General features: G+C 37.8%; 1 protein-coding gene and 1 long non-coding RNA gene across 6 annotated transcripts in view; one reads left to right on the plus strand and one right to left on the minus strand.

Moving 5' to 3' along the window:
* The window catches only part of LOC125467301 (uncharacterized), a 53,776-nt gene that overhangs the window by 20,848 nt on the left and 10,858 nt on the right, over positions 1–22,070 (plus strand). For both annotated transcript variants that reach the window (XR_009442876.1, XR_009442877.1), the window contains one exon: positions 8,186–8,248. This is a non-coding gene — a long non-coding RNA (uncharacterized LOC125467301). The remainder of the gene's footprint in view (positions 1–8,185; positions 8,249–22,070) is intronic.
* Positions 4,461–22,070, minus strand: part of cops2 (COP9 signalosome subunit 2) — a 31,637-nt gene continuing 14,027 nt past the window's right edge. For all 4 annotated transcript variants that reach the window (XM_048562960.2, XM_059639162.1, XM_048562959.2 and 1 more), the window contains 9 exons: positions 21,260–21,349; positions 21,053–21,130; positions 16,219–16,393; positions 14,582–14,760; positions 14,444–14,496; positions 9,653–9,750; positions 8,235–8,317; positions 7,412–7,470; positions 4,461–5,654 (listed from right to left, as the gene is read on the minus strand). In XM_048562960.2, coding sequence (XP_048418917.1) covers positions 5,510–5,654; positions 7,412–7,470; positions 8,235–8,317; positions 9,653–9,750; positions 14,444–14,496; positions 14,582–14,760; positions 16,219–16,393; positions 21,053–21,130; positions 21,260–21,349 — 960 coding nt within the window. In that variant the 3' untranslated portion in view covers positions 4,461–5,509. The remainder of the gene's footprint in view (positions 5,655–7,411; positions 7,471–8,234; positions 8,318–9,652; positions 9,751–14,443; positions 14,497–14,581; positions 14,761–16,218; positions 16,394–21,052; positions 21,131–21,259; positions 21,350–22,070) is intronic.

Genomic DNA, 22,070 nt, shown 5'->3' on the forward strand with positions numbered 1-22,070 from the left:
ATTATCTCCGACACTTCCGCCATTTACAATCCGACCCCACCACCCAAGACATTTTTCCATCCCCTCCCCTGTCTGCTTTCCGGAGAGACCACTCTCTCCGTGACTCCCTTGTTTGCTCCACACTGCCCTCCAACCCCACCACACCCGGCACCTTCCCCTGCAACCGCAGGAAATGCTACACTTGTCCCCACACCTCCTCCCTCACCCCCATCCCAGGCCCCAAGATGACATTCCACATTAAGCAGAGGTTCACCTGCACATCTGCCAATGTGGTATACTGCATCCACTGTACCCGGTGCGGCTTCCTCTACATTGGGGAAACCAAGCGGAGGCTTGGGGACCGCTTTGCAGAACACCTCCGCTCAGTTCGCAACAAACAACTGCACCTCCCAGTCGCAAACCATTTCCACTCCCCCTCCCATTCTCTTGATGACATGTCCATCATGGGCCTCCTGCACTGCCACAATGATGCCACCCGAAGGTTGCAGGAACAGCAACTCATATTCCGCCTGGGAACCCTGCAGCCATATGGTATCAATGTGGACTTCACCAGTTTCAAAATCTCCCCTTCCCCCACTGCATCCCTAAACCAGCCCAGTTCATCCCCTCCCCCCACTGCACCACACAACTAGCCCAGCTCTTCCCCCCCACCCACTGCATCCCAAAACCAGTCCAACCTGTCTCTGCCTCCCTAACTGGTTCTTCCTCTCACCCATCCCTTCCTCCCACCCCAAGCCGCACCCCCAGCTACCTACTAACCTCATCCCACCTCCTTGACCTGTCCGTCTCCCCTGGACTGACCTATCCCCTCCCTACCTCCCCACCTACACTCTCTCCACCTATCTTCTTTACTCTCCATCTTCGGTCCACCTCCCCCTCTCTCCCTATTTATTCCAGAACCCTCACCCCATCCCCCTCTCTGATGAAGGGTCTAGGCCCGAAACGTCAGCTTTTGTGCTCCTGAGATGCTGCTTGGCCTGCTGTGTTCATCCAGCCTCACATTTTATCATCTTGGAATCTCCAGCATCTGCAGTTCCCGTTATCACTGAATATTGGTCGTTTCTTTTTACTGTCAGCTGTTGTTCGTGTATCCTGTTCATCCGTTTCCTCCATGTTTGTCAATGCAATGTTTATTGCACTCGCTGCATTCTATTCTGTATCTCACGTTGGTCTTGTTTGCTGTCAGTATGGGGTCTTTAGTCTTTGATAACATTTGGCAGTGTTGCTGTAGTTTTGTGCACAATCATGATCTCATGCGGTCTTAGGAGTCTGGTAGTCATTTATATTTTTTTTAATGTAGGATAGCATTGCTAGTGTCTTCTGTTGCACCATGTCCTCCGACTTGTTTATTTTGTAGGCATCTGCGGACAAAACTTCTTGGATATCCATTGTCAGTGAAAATTTTGTGCAGGTGTTCCTCTTCCGTTCTCTGGAGTTGCAGTCTGAAGAGGCTCATTTAAGTAGTGTCTTGATACAGCTCTGTTTGTGTATGGTGGTTCTCAACAGTGGGTTCCATTAACAAACACACAGAAATAGATCCCATATACAAACTGCTGCCATGACTACAAAACCAAAACCAACAAGACCATCACAGCAGACGGTCATATAAATCTAGAATGAAGCAGAGCACCAACGCTACGATTAGAGGTTGCACTGATGTTGTTGCCTAGAAGGATAACAAAATGTCTGCACACCACAGAAAACTGGCTCGGCGACCTAACAAACAACTACATCCACAACCTAAGCTACAAATTTTCATTGATACCTTAAAATATTAAAAATAGAATTACTGTGATTTACGATAGCAACCACTTATTAATTGAGAAAACTGGAGTCATGGGTAAGAAAGTAAATAAAGGTAGACTACATCAGGCAGATAAGGTTCCTATTTGCCTAACGGAGAGTTATTTGTAAGGAGGCCTTGAAACCTTCTGTTTCTGATTTAGTTGCATCAGCATCACCGACTAATATCCGTATTGTGTCAACATAAGTATATGCCTTTTCAAGGCTGCAGCCTTGAACTGGAAATGTTCCTTTGCTTCATTGACTAAGAAGATTAGAAACTGACGTTAATCATTGCAGCACAGATCTGTATCTGCAAAGATAGAATATATTCCCTAATGCGGCGACTTTCAAATCATAAAACAGCCCAAAGCATTTTGCAACTTCATGATAACCAATATGCACAGCAAGCTCTCAAGAACAGCAATGTTGTAGCGATCAAATGATCTGTTTTTGTGATGCTGAGGGAAGGACAAATATTGGCTAGAATACTAGTGATATCTCTCCAGTATGTGTTTGATGTAACCAATGCGTTTGATGTTCGATTTACAAATTTGTAAACTGAATATAGCTAAGGCAAGAAAAATATATTAGAAAGTGGCAGGTCACAATGAATATTTGCAATGATCAAGCTCAAAATGGTGCCAGCAAAACTGAATCACATGTAAGCTATTTGAGGGCGGCTCAGAGACTCTGTGGTTAGCACTGCTGAGTCACAGCACCAGGGACCCTGGTTCAATTCCATCCTTGGGAGACTGTGTTTGTGTGGATTTTGCATGTTCTCCTAGTGTCTGGGAGTTTTGGTCTGCTACCGCAGTCCAAATAAGTGCACGTTAGGTGAAATGGCTATGCTAAATACATCCAGAGATGTACAGCATCCAGGGATGTGCTGGCTAGGTGGATTAGCCATGGGAAATGCAGGGTTACAGGGAAAGGGTGGGTTCTGTGTGGGACACTTAATGGCAGGTTGCTGGGTTCTCAATGGACTGCATAGTCTACTTCCACATGTAAGGATTCCATGATTTATTATTATTATCTATAAAGTGCAACATGTAATACTGCATGTACCATATTCTTAAGAAAGCTATGAATACTTGACCTCAATGTTCCCTAAAGTAATTCAGGAATTATCATTCAACTGTAACAAGTTCTCACGGATAAAACTGAGAATCATTATGGACAACAGATTGCATTTTTCATTCATTCTTGTTTCTATTGATGAGAACTGCCATTTACTTAAAAGACCAAAATAAGACAATTCCTTATTTTCTGGTGGTGCATTTGAACTGCATAAAAGGAAGTCTTTGCAGTATTACCTCAAAATCAGAAGCTGCATCAACAAGAATCTCTCATAAGTTTTTTTCCTTTTTCAGACAAACTTGCTGTTGAAAAAAACCCCATAAATTTACACTGCAAGTTTCCCAAAAAGGCTGATAATGAAAACCTGCATTTTTTTTCAGTCATTTTTCAAACATGGTGGGCTATCAAATGATGAGGCTATAGAAAGATTAGTAAGGCTGGACTTGTGTAATTCTAGGTTAATCATGACAGTTGGTCTGTCAGGTTGTGGAGGAAGATCATCTGATATAGGTCTTGAAGGTTTTCACTCAAAATTTATCCATTAAATCCTATAGATAAAATATGGCAGCATTGGAAGATGAAGTTGGGATTGAACATTTCAGTCAATCTTCTGGAATAATTGATAGGTTGTCTGATATTTTCCAAGTTTGGAAGCTATTTAATGCATGCCCATCACCTCTCCTTCAAAAGATGTCAGATTCTGTAACTTTTTGCTTTGTATTTGCAAGTTCTGTTTATGGGTGACAACACTCACCTAAAAATAAACAAAATTCGCAAAATACAAGGTGTTTAAACGATTTTGTAGCTTCACTTTAATTAAAGTCAAGGTTTTTAAAGAAATTAAAAATTGAAAAATATTAAATTCAGTTTCTTGCAGTTGAGGCCAAACCACACCACTACCCCTACCCTTGGTGTAAAATAAATTATTGAGCTAGAATATAAATACAATGCTAAACATTCAATATAAAATAATAAATTTTAATGTTGCTGAAAAGACTGAAAAAAAAACTTTCAGCTTGGGCATTTTTTTGGTTGCAAACTATAAATTAAAACTTTTAAATACAAAATATAAATGTAGTGTGCTACATTTGAAATGCTTAGATAGTTTGCAGATCAGTACTGTGCTGTCTTTATAGAAAGTTCACTCAAGTATGTTCCGAAATACATTAAGTATAATAAATTCATTTGCAACTTAACTATATCATATATAAATTGTCTAAATTTATAATCATGTACATTTATCTTGTCAAATCTTTAGAACAGGAATGCCAATTGCATAAATAAAATTAACAGCAGCATACATCATGCTTAGCACTGGTCAACATAAACATTAAAACTTCTGCTTTGAAAAGGACTCTAAACTTTAAGTAGGTCAAAGCATGCAATGAACTGTGAAAAGTTCAGAAAAAAAAATGAAAACCTCAAATGTGAATTTGAAATAAGTCATTTTTCATGCAAGACACAACCAACTAACGGGCACATTCTGATTAAGGGAGTTACGCTTTAACCTGGTGATAGGCAACAGTGCTTACTAGGAAACAGAAGAATTCAAGGTCCGGCCATTACATTCAGGGTAAAAACATATTGAGGAATGGAAGTTTGTGATAACTGTTTATTTTTCTGATTCATCAGTAATAAGACATATTTTTAAAAAAGCCACTTAAATTCCAAGATCAAAGTGCTGTATTTTGACTATTCACACAGGCAGCACCCTCAAGAATAACTGCATTTAATAGCTTCAGCCAATTAAAGCTTGCAAAAGGTTGAACTTGTTCTATGGCACAATACCCAGATGTCTTGCATTGAAAGTGTATAAACTACCAAATGATATGCTTTCAGTTCTGTGTACTAGGCTAGTTGACATACTACACTGAAACTAGTTAAAAATGGAAATTTTTCTGGATAAGGCAATTGAATTCCCACTTTGTTTTAATAAACCTTATATTTTAAAGTATGTGGAGCAGATCTACTGGGGCCAAAGAGATGGAAAGTGTGCATGCTTTTTATGTGAATTGTTAAGAACGGAAAAAAAAAAACAATGGAAGCACTCCAAAATTACAGCATTTCCAATTTCTGAGCTGTATTTTATTTTGCTGCTTCAATCCTAATGTGAGTGTGCCACAGATGAAGGTTCCTGTCTGAAGTTTTACTACACTGGAGGTACAGAGAACTCATGGGCCACATAATTTGGAAGTTGACAAAACATTTTGTAGTATGACGCAATCATGCCAAATCATACATGAAAGAATGTATTTCCAAAAACTGGTACACATTTTCAAATTATTGCAGGTTTGGTTTAACATTTCAGATAGAGGTTTTCTAATGCTAAAATATTTAGATGTCAAAGTGAAGAGTCTGTTTTTAAATTTTGACACTAACAGCTCTTGGACTGTCTTTTCCCTTACGATGGAGGGCACATTGTTGATAAACCACAAGTCCTGTAGCAGTTTGGTTTTCTTCAGATTAAAGCTGTGTCTTGGGACAAATGCAGCAACAAAACACAAACCAGTTGATCAAAATGCACTTCTGCCATAGTTCTGCTAGTCTTCAGGGCCAACCAACAGCAGATCAGCCATTCTCAGTTTTTAAGGTTTACATCACTGCATTTTTTTTTCCTTATTGTGTTACTGTAGAAGCCTAAATTGCATCAAGCCAATTTGCTGACAACTGCTTGGTTGAGCGTGTTAAGCTGATTGGTCCATTTATCTAATGCAGTATACCGAGCCCCGCCTCTTTTCTGATGATCCAATTCAAGCAATTGGTTGACTTGATCAATCCGACCATGGATAGTGCTAGAAACAAAATTAAATGCATTTTTAGTCACTGAAATTGAATACTTCCAAGATTTCTGATTACTACTTAATGATAACTGTAGGATGTAACCTATTAAATTCTAAACTAATACACTAAATAGTCAATGATCCCTACTGGGCTATTGATAGTGGGGAAATCAGGTGATGGTAATGCCATTGAGGAGTCCAGATGGAGTTTAATTTGGACAAATGCGAAGTTCTGCATTTTGGTAAAACAAACAAGGGTAGGACTTAAACGCTTAATGGTCGGGCCCCGGGGTAGTGTTGTCGAACAGAGACCCCTCGGGGTTGAGAATATATAGTTCTTTGTAAATTGTGACAGACAGGATGGTTAAGGCATTTAGCATGTTTGCCTTTATTGCTCAGATCATAAGATATAGGAATTGCAACCTCACGCTAAGGTTGTACAGGACATTGGTGAGGCCTGTTTTGGAGTACTATGTACTGGTTCTGGTCTCCCTGCGGTAGGATTGGAGAAAGCTCAGAAAAAAAATTACCAGGATGTTGCTGGGATTGAGGATTTGAGTTACAAACACAGGCTGGGACTTCTTTCACTGGTGACCTTATAGAGGTTTATAAAATTATGAGGATACAGATAAGGTGAATAGCAAAGGTTCTTTTCCTGGATTAGGGAAGTTCAAAACTCTTCATAATTTTAAGGTGAGGAGTGAAAGTATTAAAAAGGACATGAGGGGCAATTTTTCACACAAAGGGTTGTTTGCGTGTGGAATGAACTGCCAGAGGAAGTGGTAGATGCAGGTACACTTAGAACAGTTAAAAGACATCTGGATAGCTTTACAAGGATATGAGCTAAACCCAGGCAAGTGGGACTAGTTTAGTTTGGGAAACTTGTTCAGCATGGATAATTTGAACCGAAGGGTCTATTTTCGTGCTGTACGACTATAAATATGTATCAAAGATTATGTTAATTTCTGGGGCAATCAGTATGAGTAATTAAAAGGACACCAAATTGAAAACAGAGAATCATTATCATCCTTTTGTTCTAACTGATAACCTATCAAAATAATGTGTAACACCTCAGGAAAACTCCAAGGAAATAAATACTACCTTGAGTACGAGTTGAAGCTCAGTTGGTAGCAAATTTACCTCTGAATTTCTAAATTACTGAGCTCAATTCCCACTCCAGGGCTCGAGCGCAAAAAAAAAACAAGGCTGACACTCAACCACTGCACTGTCAGACATGTCATCTTTCAGGTGAGACATTAAACCAAGACCATAAATACCTAGATAAACACAGCAGGCCCAGCAGCATCTCAGGAGCACAAAAGCGGACGTTTCGGGCCTAGACCCTTCATCAGAGAGGGGGATGGGGTGAGGGTTCTGGAATAAATAGGGAGAGAAGGGGAGGGGCCCGAAACATCAGCTTTTGTGCTCCTGAGATGCTGCTGGGCCTGCTATGTTCATCCAGCCTCACATTTTATTATCTTGGATTCTCCAGCATCTGCAGTTCCCATTATCACCATAAATACCTACTTGGTTATCATGAAAGATTTCATGGCAACATTTTGAAGAACAGCACTGAAATTGAGAGAGACTGTCATTATTTAGCCCCCAGTCAAAATCACAAAAATGTTAATCTGGCCATTTTCACATTGCTGTCTGTGGGAGTTTGTTCAGCCTTAGCACAGAATTAGCTGTTTTGTTTCCTACATTATAATAGTAATTACACTTGCACTATACCAATGCAAATCTTTCTTTTTAAAAAAAGTACTTACTTGTCCAGTATGCATTGCACCAACAAGCTCTCTACATCAGCTACATCTATGTTCAACTCCTAGGGATTTAAGAAAGAACGTAATAAACAGGAATAAGAACAATGGAAAATGTAAAATGTTGACAATGAAAATAAATTAGATGTCACTTGAACAAGGAATGTTTAATTTTCTGATTAATTTAAGTTTTTGAGTCATACGTGAGCAATTAGAAATTCAAAAGCATTGCAGAGCAAGCTCAAAGCACCACTACTGGGAGGGATGAAGAATAAGTGAAAAGTATAAAGAGGCAAATAGAAAAATGAAATAGAGTAAATGTGTAGGTAGACTCCAATTCATTTTATCATATTAATAGCTTCATGGGCTTCCTTTCATCCAGCACACAAACATTTCCATTATCATCTCCCAAAGCTGCTTCATGATTATAGCAAGACTTTATCATTTTTACTTTCCATTGCTGCCATTAACTTTACTTCATGATCTGTAAGCATTTCTAAGTCAGGAGGGTGATCTTTCTGGTCTTTTCTCCAGCATTCAATTTCCCAGTTTAGCAATTATTCAGTATTTACACTCCATAGCAACTACAAACTGGATATCAACCGTCCAGTCTCCAATCAAATATTTTGAATTCAGTTAATATATTTTAAATTGACTCAGGGAAATATATACTGGTCTAATAGAATTCTCTGTTGTCAGAGATAATTAGTTTAAAGTTTGAATCACTGATGACTGAATGCTGGAGCGGAAGGTATTAAACTAATTTCTTTCCCCCCATAGGAACATTGAAGTCAAGTGAACAAGCATCAACAGAAACGTGCAATTTCACCTTTGAAATAAAAGGTATATGTATCCTCGTGTAAGGCTTTATTAATTTTATCAGCACTTGTGTTCTGATGTTCCTCAATAACTCTATGAAAAAAAAGACTCTGTTATCATCTCAAGTCTTAATTGTTGAAAAGAATACACAGGCACATACTAGGGCAACACAAGTTCATTATTAATGGCATCCAGACTCCTGGACATTTGCTTTAGAGGTTCATGTTACGTTGTACAATATTATCTACCATAATATGTAAAGTTGATGTACTTTATCCTATACCTTAGTGTCCAAGAGCATATTATATAAGGTAGAACAATGTTTCTAACAGTGGTAAGGGGAGATTCGCAGCATGTTTATGAATTTAAAACAAAAGGAAGATTTGGAATTTACATAGCAGCTGGGCAAATAGATGACAACAACAGTTCAAGGTGGGCAAGTGCATTGCAATAAGAAATCAAAAATAGTGCACGCCTATTAAATTCAATGCAATATAATGCACTGATCAGAAAAGAAACAAATTAACCTGTATAGCTGTAAGAAATATACTCAGCAAGTAGTTAGACATTGCCTGGAAGTGTGATGGAGGCAGATTTAATTGACCCATTCAAGATGGTATTGGATGATTATTTGGATAAAATCATTATGCAAATATATGGGGATAAAGCAGTAATTGGTATTTGTTAATGACGCTCATTTAATGAGCCAGTGCAGGTACGATGGGCCAAATGACTTCCCTCTTTGCTGTAACACTTTGGTGTAACAACTGCCAGAGAACAAATCTTCAATTTTCTAGAACAGTCATCAATGGCTTCTAAGTAAGACTTGCACAAGGAACAGAGTGTGTGGGGAAGGGGTATTATTAGGTTAGGATGTCCACTTTCCTGGCAAAGTGGAGCCATATGATCAAACAAAGATGGATAACACCTTTATGGATGTGTACCTGTTATCAATCTCTACAGTGGGATCCAACCACTTAAAACTGGTCAAACCTTCAAAAAAAAACTCCAAATTCAAGGTATCCAGATTTAAGTAAAGCTTAAGCGGTTTAGTCATATGTCACCAGATCGTCAGGATCACATTCACCATTGTTGGGCTTTGCTTTTCTGTACCAAAATCTCATTGATCGTTTTATAAGGCAAAATAACTCCAGGCTTAATTACCACAGTTTTAGATCTTTGTGTAAGGCACTCCAAGAGTATGTGCAAGGATCTCTTTGCCCACAGTATTGAAACCAGTTGTTCAGTTGCCCCTGCTGCATCATCTCTTCCTGCCAACAAATGCAAACACCCTGCATGCTTTATTTAAATAATAAAGTGGAACAGCAGTTATTGCAGCACAAACATTTTAAAAAGTAATACTCAAAGACAAGCATTTCATAGCATGGATATCTGAAATATACACAAAAACAATTTGCTTAACAATACCTTCTATGTGCTCCCTTATGAAGGGGTCATCCATGATGTTACTGTGATTGGTTTTCAGAATCTTCTCAAATTCAGTGATGTCATTATTTTGATAGGCACTGAAAAAAAGTACTTTAACTTGAATTTTCTCTCTTCAGAACTTAGAAGTAGATCTTTTATCCTCCCAGTCTGTAGTATTAATACAGTATAATCCAATTATAATGTTTGTCCTAGATAATTACATGAACAAGACTGTTTTTCTCTAAATCAAATGCGTTGAATAATGTTTCATCTATTATAGTGGTTTCAGAATGTTACATGCAGAATATAAATTAGCCAGAAGTTGCCAATATCTTGAATTACTTTGCTCAATTTTGCTGACAGAGAAGTTGTAATTTCTAAACTTTAAAATCCTTAAACACTGATTGAACCCAATATTTCCTCTCAAGATTTTTTTAAACTAGTTGATCAAAATTGAGAACATATGTGAATAAAAAAGATTCAGAATTATACTCATTACACAATGATTAGAAATGATTGTTTGGTAGTACAGAACCTGAATATTCCTAATAAGAGACATGAAGTCAAAACTTTTAGTCTCGCACTCATTTGGACTGGTTTGCAAAGAATCAAACCAAGGGAAATAACTTATCCAGCTGACGAGGTGCTAATTTATTGGCATTGAGATGCAGCAACAATGGTTAACTACTTTTTGTTTCTTGCATCCCAGTCCTAATCAATGCAAATGAAAACTTTTGATTTGGTGTAGCTTTTTAGCAATGTTTAAAGTAGTTTGAGTGGACATCAAATAAGACAGTCAAACCAGGTTACAGAGATCAGCTCAACACAAGTGACTTACACTGCATAGTGACGCGCTCAAGCAAAAACTGCCAAGTTATCTTCATTTCTAAATGACCATAATTAAGCTATTCACTTGTGCTCACTAACAGGACCACTAAAATAAATTCATCAAACCAAAGGCAAATTCTCTCAAATTAACAATTTAGTAAATATCCCAATCTCCATTATGGCTTTTAAGGTCATTTGAAAGACCATGTCTGTTTTAGTTTTTATGTAAAAATCAGCTACAGTTCACTAAACTGAAACAGATGTAACTATACTATTCACAATATCAGATTTCCTGAACTATAGCCTAAAGCAAAATTATTCCAACTGTTTACAAGATAATATTAATGACTTGGAGGAAAAAAGCAAACATACTGTAGTCAAGTATGCATATGACACAAAAATAGGTGGAAAGGCAGTTTGCGAGATGGATACATTGTTTAAACACAAATATTGGTATGTTATGTAAGTAGGCAAAAAGTTGGCAAATGGAGTATAATGTGGGAAAATGTGAAATTATTCATTTTGGTAGAAAACAAAACAAAATATTATTTAGAGAAAAAATTGCAGAAAGCTGCAACACAGAACTTGGGGCTACTTATGCATAAAACACACAGATTACTAGCATGCGGGTAATCAGGAAGGCTTATGGAATGTTGGCCTTTACTTTGAGAGGTTAGAGCATAACAGCAGGCAAATTTTACTGTAATTGTTCAAGGTGCTAGTGAGACCACATCTGGAGTACTATGTACAGTTTTGGTCCCCTTATTTCAAAAAAGATATTATTAAATTTGAGACAGTTCAAAGATGGTTCACTTGGACGATTCCCAGTATGCAGGGATTGTCTTATGAGTAAAGGTTAAATACGTTACTCATGCCATAAGACATAGGAGCGGAAGTAAGGCCGTTTGGCCCAAGGAGTCCACTCCGCTATTTAAATCCTGGCTGATGGGCATTTCACCTCCACTTCCCCCCCACCGTAGCCCTTGATTCCTTCTGAGATCAAGAATTTATCGATCTCTGCCTTGACGGCATCTAACGTCCTGGCCTCCACTGCACTCAGTGGCAATGAATTCCACAAGCCCACCACTCTCTGGCTGAAGAAATGTTGTCTCATTTCCGTTTTAAATTTACCCCCTCTAATTCTAAGGCTGTGCCCATGGGTCCTAGTCTCCCCGTCTAACGGAAACAACTTCCCAGCGTCCACCCTTTCTAAGCCATACATTATCTTGTGAGTTTCTATTAGATCTCCCCTCAACCTGCTAAACTCTAATGAATACAATCTCAGGATCCTTAACAGTTCATCGTACATTAAACCTACCATTCCAGGGATCATTTGTGTGAATCTCCGCTGGATATGCTCCAGGGCTAGTATGTCCTTCCTGAGGTGTGGCGTCCAAAATTGGACACAGTATTCTAAATGGGACCTAACTAGAGCTTTATAAAGTCTCAGAAGCACATCACTGCTTCTATATTCCAACCATCTTGAGATAAACGACAACATTACATTCGCTTTCTTAATCACGGACTCTACCTGCAAGTTAACTTTTAGAGAATCCTGGACCAACACTCCCAGATCCCTTTGTACTTCTGCTTTACGAATTTTCTCACCGTTTGGGAAATAGTCCATGCCTGTATTCTTTTTTTCCCAAAGTGCAAAACCTCGCAATTTAGAAACTTGAGGTGATGAAGTGAAACATATTGGATTCTTAAGGGGCTTGACAGGTAGACAGAGTCAGAGACAGGCAGCACAGAAACAAACCATTTGATCCAGCTTGTTTGTGCTGACCAAGTTTCCCCAAACTAAACTAGTCCCACTTCTCTGCATTTGGCTCAGATCTCTCTAAACCATTCCTGTTATGTATCTATCCAAATGAATTTTAAATGCTGCAACTGTACCTATATCTACCACCTCCTCTGGCAGATTGTTCCACATGTGAAACATCGTCTGTGTGAAAAAGTTGCCTCTCAAGTACCTTTAAAATCGTTCTCCTCTCACTAAAATTATGGTCCATAGTTTTGAATTCACCCACCCTAGGGAAGAGACCGTTGCTATTCACCTTATTTATGTGCTTCACGATTTGATAAGCCTCAAAATGTCACCCCTCAAACTACTATGCTCCAGTGAAAGAAGTCCCAGCCTGTCCAGCCTCTCTTTGTAACTCAAACCCTCCAGTCCCAGCTCATCCTGGAAAACGTTTTGTGAACCCTCTCTAATTTAATAATATCCTTCCTATAGCAGGGCAACCAGAACTGTACACATTACTCCAAAAGTGACCTCACCAATGTCGTGTACAACTTCAACATGACGTCCCAACTCCTTCATTCAATGGCCTGAGCAATCAACGCAAGCATGCTAAACGTTTTATTAACCATCCTGTCTACCTGTGACACAATTTTCAATGAACTATGCACCTGAATCCTTAGGTCCCTGTGTTCAAAAACACTACTACGGGCCCTACCATTAACTGTGCAAACCATGCCCTTGTTTGTTTTACCATAATGCAATACCTTGCATGTATCCAAATTAAACTCCATCTGTCAATGCTCAGTGCATTAGCCCAATTGATCAAGATCCTTTGTAATCTTAGATAACCTTCTTCAATGTCAACTGTACCACCAATTTTGCTGTCATCTGCAAATGGAAAAACTATGCCTCTTAATTCTCATCTAAATAAATGACAAACTAAGTGACAAAATGAAGCTGGACCCAGCACCAATCCCTGTGGAGCACCGCTGGTCACAGGCATCCAGTCTGAAAAACAACTCTCCACCACTACCATTCGTCTCCTATCCTCAAGCCATTTTTGTATCCAATTGCCTAGCTCTCCCTGACTTCCGCCGATGTAACTTTACTAATGCTGAGGGTACAGCAGGCTCGGGGGCTGATCATTCTACTCCTGTTTCTATTTCTAATGGTCTTATTAATATTTACATTCTCTATTGTATATTTTTGCTGCAATAATAGTTTCCGGATTGAAACCTTTGAAGTGAAAATTAGTCTTCAATTCCTATTCGAGATGAAGTGTACCGCATCACATTTTGTCCAACTAGAAATCCAATTTCAGGCATTGAATTACACATTTTTGTATGCACGGTTTACTATCCTGTTTTTCAATTTATCAATAAAAGGCTATTTTTATATAGCTTACAATCAACAATCTAAAGAATATCTAGTGTGTTAGAATTGTGCAATCTTCAACGTTCAAAAAAAAACCTTGCCTTGGCCAGTGCAAGCTACTTTGTTTCTACATGGATGCCAAATTTTTCTGAACAACCCTTGCAGAATGCAATAGACAAATCTCAAGACAATTAGTAATGAATGCACAACTGAGTAGTTCAGTAAAATACTGCCAAATTTCATATATTATTTTGTTGTGCCAATTCTATGAAATCAGTTCAATATATTGAGGTTAAGGAGATATGAGTTGAAACCACTTAGTATCAATTTAAGAATGCCAGGACATTTATCATGAAGCAGGGAGAGGGTGCCACATATAATATTGGCACAGTAATCGATTGAGAAACAAACAGATGCTATGAGTGGGAGAAGATTTTGAGATCTTTCTTAGCAGATGCAACAAGATCAGTTAAAATAACTTTCTTTCATCATAACTATCTTATGATTTGACGTTTCTTCAAGACATCTTCTCAGACATAAGTTTTTCTTCATGCATTTTCAAGGTGAATAGACTTTACATAATTGCAACAATTTTTGTTTCACCTGATTTTTTTCCCCATGAAATCTTCAATGACAGATTTGGACAACTTGTGGTTTCCAATATAACAGCAATAAAATACATTAACTTAATTATTAGCCTGATCAAGAATGCTCCCTCAAATTAAGACAAAAGGAGCACACACAAACTATAAGTCAGGCCTTTCTTCCAAATTTATTTAAACCTTTTATTGTAATTTACATACAGGGGACAAAAGAGAGTTATACTCCTAAACAAAGTAACCTACCTTACTAAATTTGTCATTGCAAGAATCTCTGGATCATTCTTGTATGGTTTGGCCTAAACAGAACAGAATTAGTAAGCATTGCAATAAAATGCTTAAAAGAAGTGGAAAAAAAGTTAGAATTTATTTGCACAACTTTACCTCCTGAGAGTCAAAAGGATTAATTCCTGACTTCATCAACATATTAGCCAAAACCAAATATTTCAGGCAGGTGGTACGTCTAGGGCTTCCTGATTCATCATAATTCTTGAATGCCTCAAAGAAATCAGTATGTGCCTTTTCGAATTCTCCTTCTCTTAAGTGCATCTTACCCCCACATTCTGCAACAAATCAGATACAATTTTAATGCCAGTGGAAATTTTAATTGAAGCTTTCTGTGTTGGACTAAATTCAGGTCCTACAAGTGAAAAATCAATAAGTATTTTGAAGGATGATCTAATTCTGACAGTTATAACTCTCAAAATGTATGCTCTTGATGTATTGCTCACTATTATTTTCATAGTAATTTCCATAGTATCCACCCTGGTCAGTGCCACTGTTGCCACCTACTGGACATTGTGTTTTGTTGCAGTGGCAATGACATACACATTCTTTCACTACAAATGCCAACAATTCACTTTAAACAAAACCTGTGATAGACAATTAGATGCTCAAAGATCTGCTCTGCTCCACTTAAGTTACAAAGTGAACATAATAGGTGCAGCGTAATGAGATTCCAGTGAGGAACAGAACTTAAACTGTTCATTCATAGAAACCAAAAGCTGGTTTTAGATTGCATTGGTAGAATCTCTTACGAGCAGACTGTATACATGCCTAATTGGAGAGTTACTGTCTATTAATAACAAAGTTAAAGGCCTGAAATTCTCTGTCCCAGAAGGTGCTGGAACAAAATCAGTGACCCTAAAAAGGAAATTGGATGGACACCAGAAGAAAATTAGCCTGCAGAGTTAGAGGGATCAAGCAGGTGATTGGGCTAACAGGATTTCTCTGAGGAGCACCAGTACAGAATCAACAGACTCAATAACCTCCTACTGTGTCACAGGTGATTCTATAATACCCGTGTAGAATGCTGACAGCACAACGAAAAGTAATGCTGTTCTTTTCTGACCTCCACCTAAATTGCTTTCATCAAATAATGAATCCACTCTGACTGGCCTCAGGAGCTAAGTAGGTCAAACGCCCAAAGGTAAAATGGAAGCACTGAGCTTAAGAGGAGCTAAGCATCACAGCCATATTTTAGTTTGTGGCTAATGTATCATAGGAGGTCAGAATTTTTCCAAAAAAAAATTAAGACATGTGAAAGCCACCACCATGGTTTGGAACAAGCCCCAAAAATTTCAACTAAAGAAAAATTTAGAAAAGTAAATGCCCTCGTGTCTGAAAATTTCCCTCAGCATTTAATTTTTAAGGGACCTTAGGTTCTGCTTATCTACAGAAATTAGATACAATGCCTTTTATAGATGATAAGCAAATCATTCGCTTAGCATCAGAAGCAGAGCACAGGCATCTCACATGGACATAATTTTGCTTGAACAGCACAGGAGATCTGCTAGCATATAAAATCTGGCTTACAAACCAAAACCTCTTTCAAAAATCTAGATGTATTATTGGTTTAATGATTTATCAATATCTTTTGTAAGTACATTTTGTGCAACATTTCACTAAATAACAGAAGAAAACAAAGTCTATGTGCAAATATCCAGGAAAGAGCAGATTAACGTACTCAGTATTTGAATACCATGGATTAATTTCAATAATTTTATTACTTCAATTCTCACCTCTAATAACTCCCATGATAAGTGGATGAGGGATGGCAGATTTAATGTGTAAAGACTGTTCATACAGTGCTTTCAATTTCTTGTTGTTCTTTTGTGCAGTATACATCTGGATCTCAAGGGCATAAATTTCTAATAGTTGTGTTCCTTTCTTCAAATCATCCTCACCATCATCAGTCTATAAAATACCAAAAACAATTTTGGAAAATACACAGGAATTTATTATATCAAATTAAATCGAAAGCAAGAGATTGTATAATAGATTAGCAACCCTGCAATTGAATAGGTTTTACTAATTATCTGCATGTTATTTTTAAATTTATTAATTACCAAAAGATCTCCTCTTCCACTATTCTCTAAATTACAAGATTTTATTTTAAAAAGGAGGAAAAGGCTATTGCACTGTCAACTGGAAGATTATGCATAAAGATGATGATGGCTTTGAAGGATAAAATATGCAGTTCCGACAGAATAAAAATACTTTGGTTCACATAAGCGTAAATTGAAAATCTGATAATAGAAAATTAGTCGATGAATGCAAAGAACAAAATTGCTTTGAATTGCAATGAGGTAGCAAATGTGCATAATTATAAGGGCTGCAGAGATGAACGTTTAACGTTCATGTTGTTGGCAAGGGAGACTGGAGCTTGGGAGGAACAGAGAAGCATTGACATTTATATGTATTGTGAATAATGTGAGGTTTTACACGATGGCTAAGTTTTAGCTCAAGTTCAAAAGTGTAAGTAGCAGTGTATTAGGTATATAGTGTAACAAAGTGTGAAGCTAGATGAAGGGTCTAGGCCCGAAACGTCAGCTTTTGTGCTCCTGAGATGCTGCTTGGCCTGTTGTGTTCATCCAGCTTCACATTTTGTTATCTTGGATTTTCCAGCATCTGCAGTTCCCATTACCACTCATAGGTATATAGTGTGTTGTGTTACAGATTCTTAAACAGCCCGATAAATAAACCCCGAAAACAGAGAAAGAATATTAGAGAGAATGTCAGAACAAGTCAGCAAGGGAAGTGAGGGGCACAACACCAAACTGAGAAAGCAGACACATGCTAGGGCAACAGGGAGCAATGGCATGTACGGGAGGTGCTGCAGGTACACACAGCAAGGGTGAGATGACACATCAAGCATGCAACAGAGGGAGTTTGCAAGTGCAATACAGAAGGCCAGCAAGGAAGAGAGAGTTTGGTCCATACCACAGCATTGTGTGTAGTTTTAGGTATCCTGTTATAGAATGGGAATTAAATACATAGAGACTGTACAACCTGGGTTCATCTGAATTATATCTTCAAGTATCAGGTGAAACATGTAACTATTTTGACTGCATTATAGATAGGTAAGATTTAACTCCAGCTTGAATCAAGTTAAGCTTTCATTACTTAAATATAGGAAGGCTATTTTCGGTGAGTGGGGTGTCGTTGCCTACTGAGGTCATCAATTTAAAATTGTTATGAAGAATGGCAAGGAAATTTTTGTTTTTAAAAATGGAAAACCCTTGTGACAATCCAATACACTCTTCAGAGTCATATTCAGGCATAAATCAATGTAGCTTTTATGATAAAATTGGATACATGTTTGAAGAAGAGAAAGATAAAGTGTCGGGGTTGAGATTAAAGCTGTAGGACTAATTTTAGATTGTTTTAGGTGAAGGATACTCTTCTAAGCAGTACACCACAGTCAAAAAGAATACAGTGGCAACAAGTCTTTAGTAATTCAAAACCAGTTGTGAACTTTGATGTTGTTCTACCTTAAATACAACTTTATACTTCACCTATTGCTGAAACATTGTAAACTTAAGTGTTGTCAACACAGTAAAATCTAATACACTTTATAGATTGTACAAGATAAAGGTCTCAGATATATTTCTAATACTGTTTACATGTAATTTTACAAAATCTGTCCAAGATATAACTAAGATTTCAAGGTGATGAACTGTTTACTTTGACTTTTTCAGCGTCTGACATTTGAGTGTTCATGGCCTGTTCTGGAGACCTGCATATAGAATAATTTAGTTTGGCAGCTCTGTGACACTTTTCAGATGACATTAAAATCAAAACTATCAATTTGGAAATCAGCAATTAACTTAGACATTGGTATCATATTAATTGTTAGGCAAGTGAATCATTTTTAAAATCAAAAATTCTGCACAAGATAGGAGTATAAAATATTTAAGCTTAAAATCTGTAGCATTGAGTACACAGACGCTAAATTACTTGCAACAAAAGATAAAAACAACAGTTCTCTTTCTCACTGCTAATAAAGGGAATCAAAATTAGCCATAAAAAAATTCTTGAGGGCATCTGATTCATAATAGCTCTTAGATTTTTGCTTATAACCATGTGTGGGTTCATACCCGAGGTTCTCAATTTGGCTAGCTCCCAGAACTGGATATATTTATTAGCCGAGAAGAAGTCACCTGAAGTCAGTGTTGCATCACTCAGTGACCAATCATGAGTTCAATTTTACATAGGAACATAGGATTTAGGAATGGGAGTAGGCAATTCAGCCCTTTGAGCCTGCTCTGCCATTTAACATGATCATGGCTGATCATATCCTGGTCTCAACTCCATGTTCCTACCTGCTGCCCATAGCCCTTTACCCCACTCTTCATCAGAAACATATCTATTCCTTTCTTGAATGTGCTGATTGATTCTGTCTCCACTGCATTCTGTGGCGGTAAGTTCTGCAGGTTCACAACTCAGAGGGTAGCAGTTTCTCCTCATCTCAGTTTTGAACTGACCATGTCTCATTCTATACCTACACCCTCATTTGAGACTGTCCCACAAGGGGGAATGTCCACTTCCACCTTATCAATCCCCTTTTGCATTTTATATACCTCTTTTAGATATTCTCCCCGTGCCCCCCTACCCATTCATTCTTCTGAACTCTAACAAATAAAAGCCCAAGCTATTCAATCCTCCTCCTCTGACAACCCTTTCATCCCTGGTATCAAACTTGCAAACCTCCTCTGACCTGCCTTCAGTGCCACCACATCTTTATCAACTAAGGTGGCCAAAACTGGATACAATATTCTAGATGTAATTTCACCAACACCTTGTACGATTATAATAACACTTCTTCTACTTTTACAATCCAGACCTTTTGCAATAAATGCCAGGTTGCATTTGCCTTTATGATGATACAGCACCTGCATATCCACTTTCTGCAATTTATGCACAAAGATGCCCAGATCTTTCTGCACTGATGCACTTTGAATCCGCTTCCCATTTGCATAATAATTTGCTATTTTTCTGGCAAAATGGACAACCTCACACTTACCCACATTAATCTCTAACTGCCAGATTCTAAGCCGTTCTTCTAGTCTCTCTATATCCCTCTGTAAACTCTTTATCTCGTCATCACTGCCTGCTTGCTCACCTACTTTAGTATCATCCATAAACTTTACTATGTTACACCCTGTCCCTGCTTGCAGATCATTTAATAACACTGCAAATACTTGAGGTCCATAGTTGAACCCTGCAGCACCCCACTAGTTACAGTTCACCATCCAGAGAAGGACCCATTTATCCTAACCCTCCGCTTTCTATTAGTCAGCCAATCCTCTACCCAAGCCTATTCTTAACCCTCGTGGGATCTAACCTTCTGGATCAGTCTCTTTTGTGGCACCTTGTCAAATGTCTTCTGAAGTCTAGATCCACCACAGTGACTAAATCCTCATTATCTATCTTGCTGGTTACATCCTGTAAGAACTCCAACAAGTTTATCAAGCATGACTTGCCCTTCGTGAAACTGTGCTGACATTGATGAATTGAGCTTTGTTTCTCCCATTGTTCAGTTATCTTCGCCTTTGTTACCAACTCCAGCAACTTCCCCACTGCAGAGGTCAAACTAACTGTTCAATAGTTTCCAAATTTTTGCCGATCTCCTTTTTTGAATAAAGGTATCACATTTGCATGTTCCAATCCACTTTCACCTTTCTGGAATCCAGAGAATTTTCCAAATGATAATTAACCCATCCAGTATCTCTGCTGCCACCTCCAATAATGCCCTCAGCTGCAAGCCATCAGCCCCGGGAATGTGTCTGCCTTTAATGGCTATCAGTTTACTCAATAGCTTCGCCCTACTTACAATAATTTCATCAAGCCCGTCTGAACTAACTGCAGTTGTTTAGAAGAAATTATCAACATGAAAACAGACAAAAAATATTGGTTTAGTGCCTTGCCTTTGCCATTTCTGAGTTTCCCATTATTACCTCACCATTTTTTTCCTCTAAAGGGCCAACATACACTTTCATTATTCTCTTCCTTCTATATATTTACAGAAGCTTTTGGCATTAGTGTTTTTGTTTTCTGATAGTTTTTTTCTAATTTTTGCTAATTTGCCAGTTTTTCTTTCGTAGTCTATCTCACCTCTTGATTTCATTCTGAGTAACCCTGTGCCTATGTTTAAAGTTCTCCCAGAATATTATTAACTTTTGCAGTATGATATGCCCTTTTTTTTGCATTTATGTTATCCATGATTTCTTCATTAAGCAATGGATGATTTTTCATCTTATTACAATTCATCTTTCTCTCAGGAATATACTTTAATTGAGAAGCATTTCGAATCACTCTAAGCCACTGTTCTTCAACTGTCTTGCCTTTTAATATCTTTGCCCAGTCCACTTGAGCCAACTCTCTCCTCAGGCCTGTATTATTAAATTACCTTTGCCTAACACTGAAATTCTTGAATGTGACTGTCTTCACTGTCAATCTGAATTTGAAATTTCAGTAAATATACCAGGTCAAAAAACTATTGTTGTCAAAAAACCTCAACACTTAATCCAGATCTTTACTATTCCTTGGATTGTCCAAGAGAAGTCAGACTACCTGACATGATTGGTGGAGCTGGCGCAATATTTTCTGCAGTTTCCCAAATTCTTCTCTTTCCAAATACAGTTTGCCAAGCTGTAAACAATTAACAGTTAACATTGGTTAATTGAATATCACAGCTGATTTGCTCAGAGTATTAAATTGATTAGGGTTTTAAAAAATGATACACAGATTTTTTAACTATAACAAGAAGACCATAATTACCTTCGTGTTTGTCTTAAACCATAACCGATCATTCTTTGCATCTTTCAAAGCTTCAAGCGTGGTTTCATAAAATTCTTGCAACAAATCCATCTGCGGGAAAAGGAAAGTTTTAATAAAGTTGCATTCACCGCAAAAGACTGATAAGGATTACTGTTTATTTAGCTGGGACCGTGATCCTAATTAAAAGTGGAAGACTTCTGATTTTGTTCACAGGCTGAAAAGCTATAAGCATGGACTTTATATTGAAATCAGAATGATTATAGCACAGGAGGAGGCCACTTGGCCCATTGTGCCTACATTGGGTCTGTAAAATGCATTGTTATTAAATATATGAGAGTAAAGTGAGAAAAGGCCATTTCTTCTTTAAACACTTTTAAACCTATGCACTAGTGCTGCAACTAGCACTCATTGTTGCTACGATCAGATTCTGTCAGTCATCTGTAAAACCATATAATCTATAACCATCATGTGCAAAGTGCAATTTTGCACCAAGTACCAGACTTCAGTGATGGGTTACTCATTGTTATTCTTAAGTTTTTAAAAAAATTAACTCTCAATTATAGTTTACTGCTCCTCTTAGAAGGGATTTGCTCTCATTTGGAAAGCGTGCTAAAATTATGTTTATCAAAGTTTAAAACAAAATTGGAGTTTTTATAGATAACAGCTTTGGTAGGAGTTGGAAAATGAGTCTGAATATGGTTACCATGTTCGGAATATTTAGTTTATGAGGTACTTTCAGAGGATCCAAAATTTTCTCTAACATTCCATCACAAGAAAATGACAGGTCACATTAGAGGCAGAAAACTAGTAC

The sequence above is a fragment of the Stegostoma tigrinum genome, chromosome 33 (assembly GCF_030684315.1).
Source record: "Stegostoma tigrinum isolate sSteTig4 chromosome 33, sSteTig4.hap1, whole genome shotgun sequence".
Taxonomy (NCBI): domain Eukaryota; kingdom Metazoa; phylum Chordata; class Chondrichthyes; order Orectolobiformes; family Stegostomatidae; genus Stegostoma; species Stegostoma tigrinum.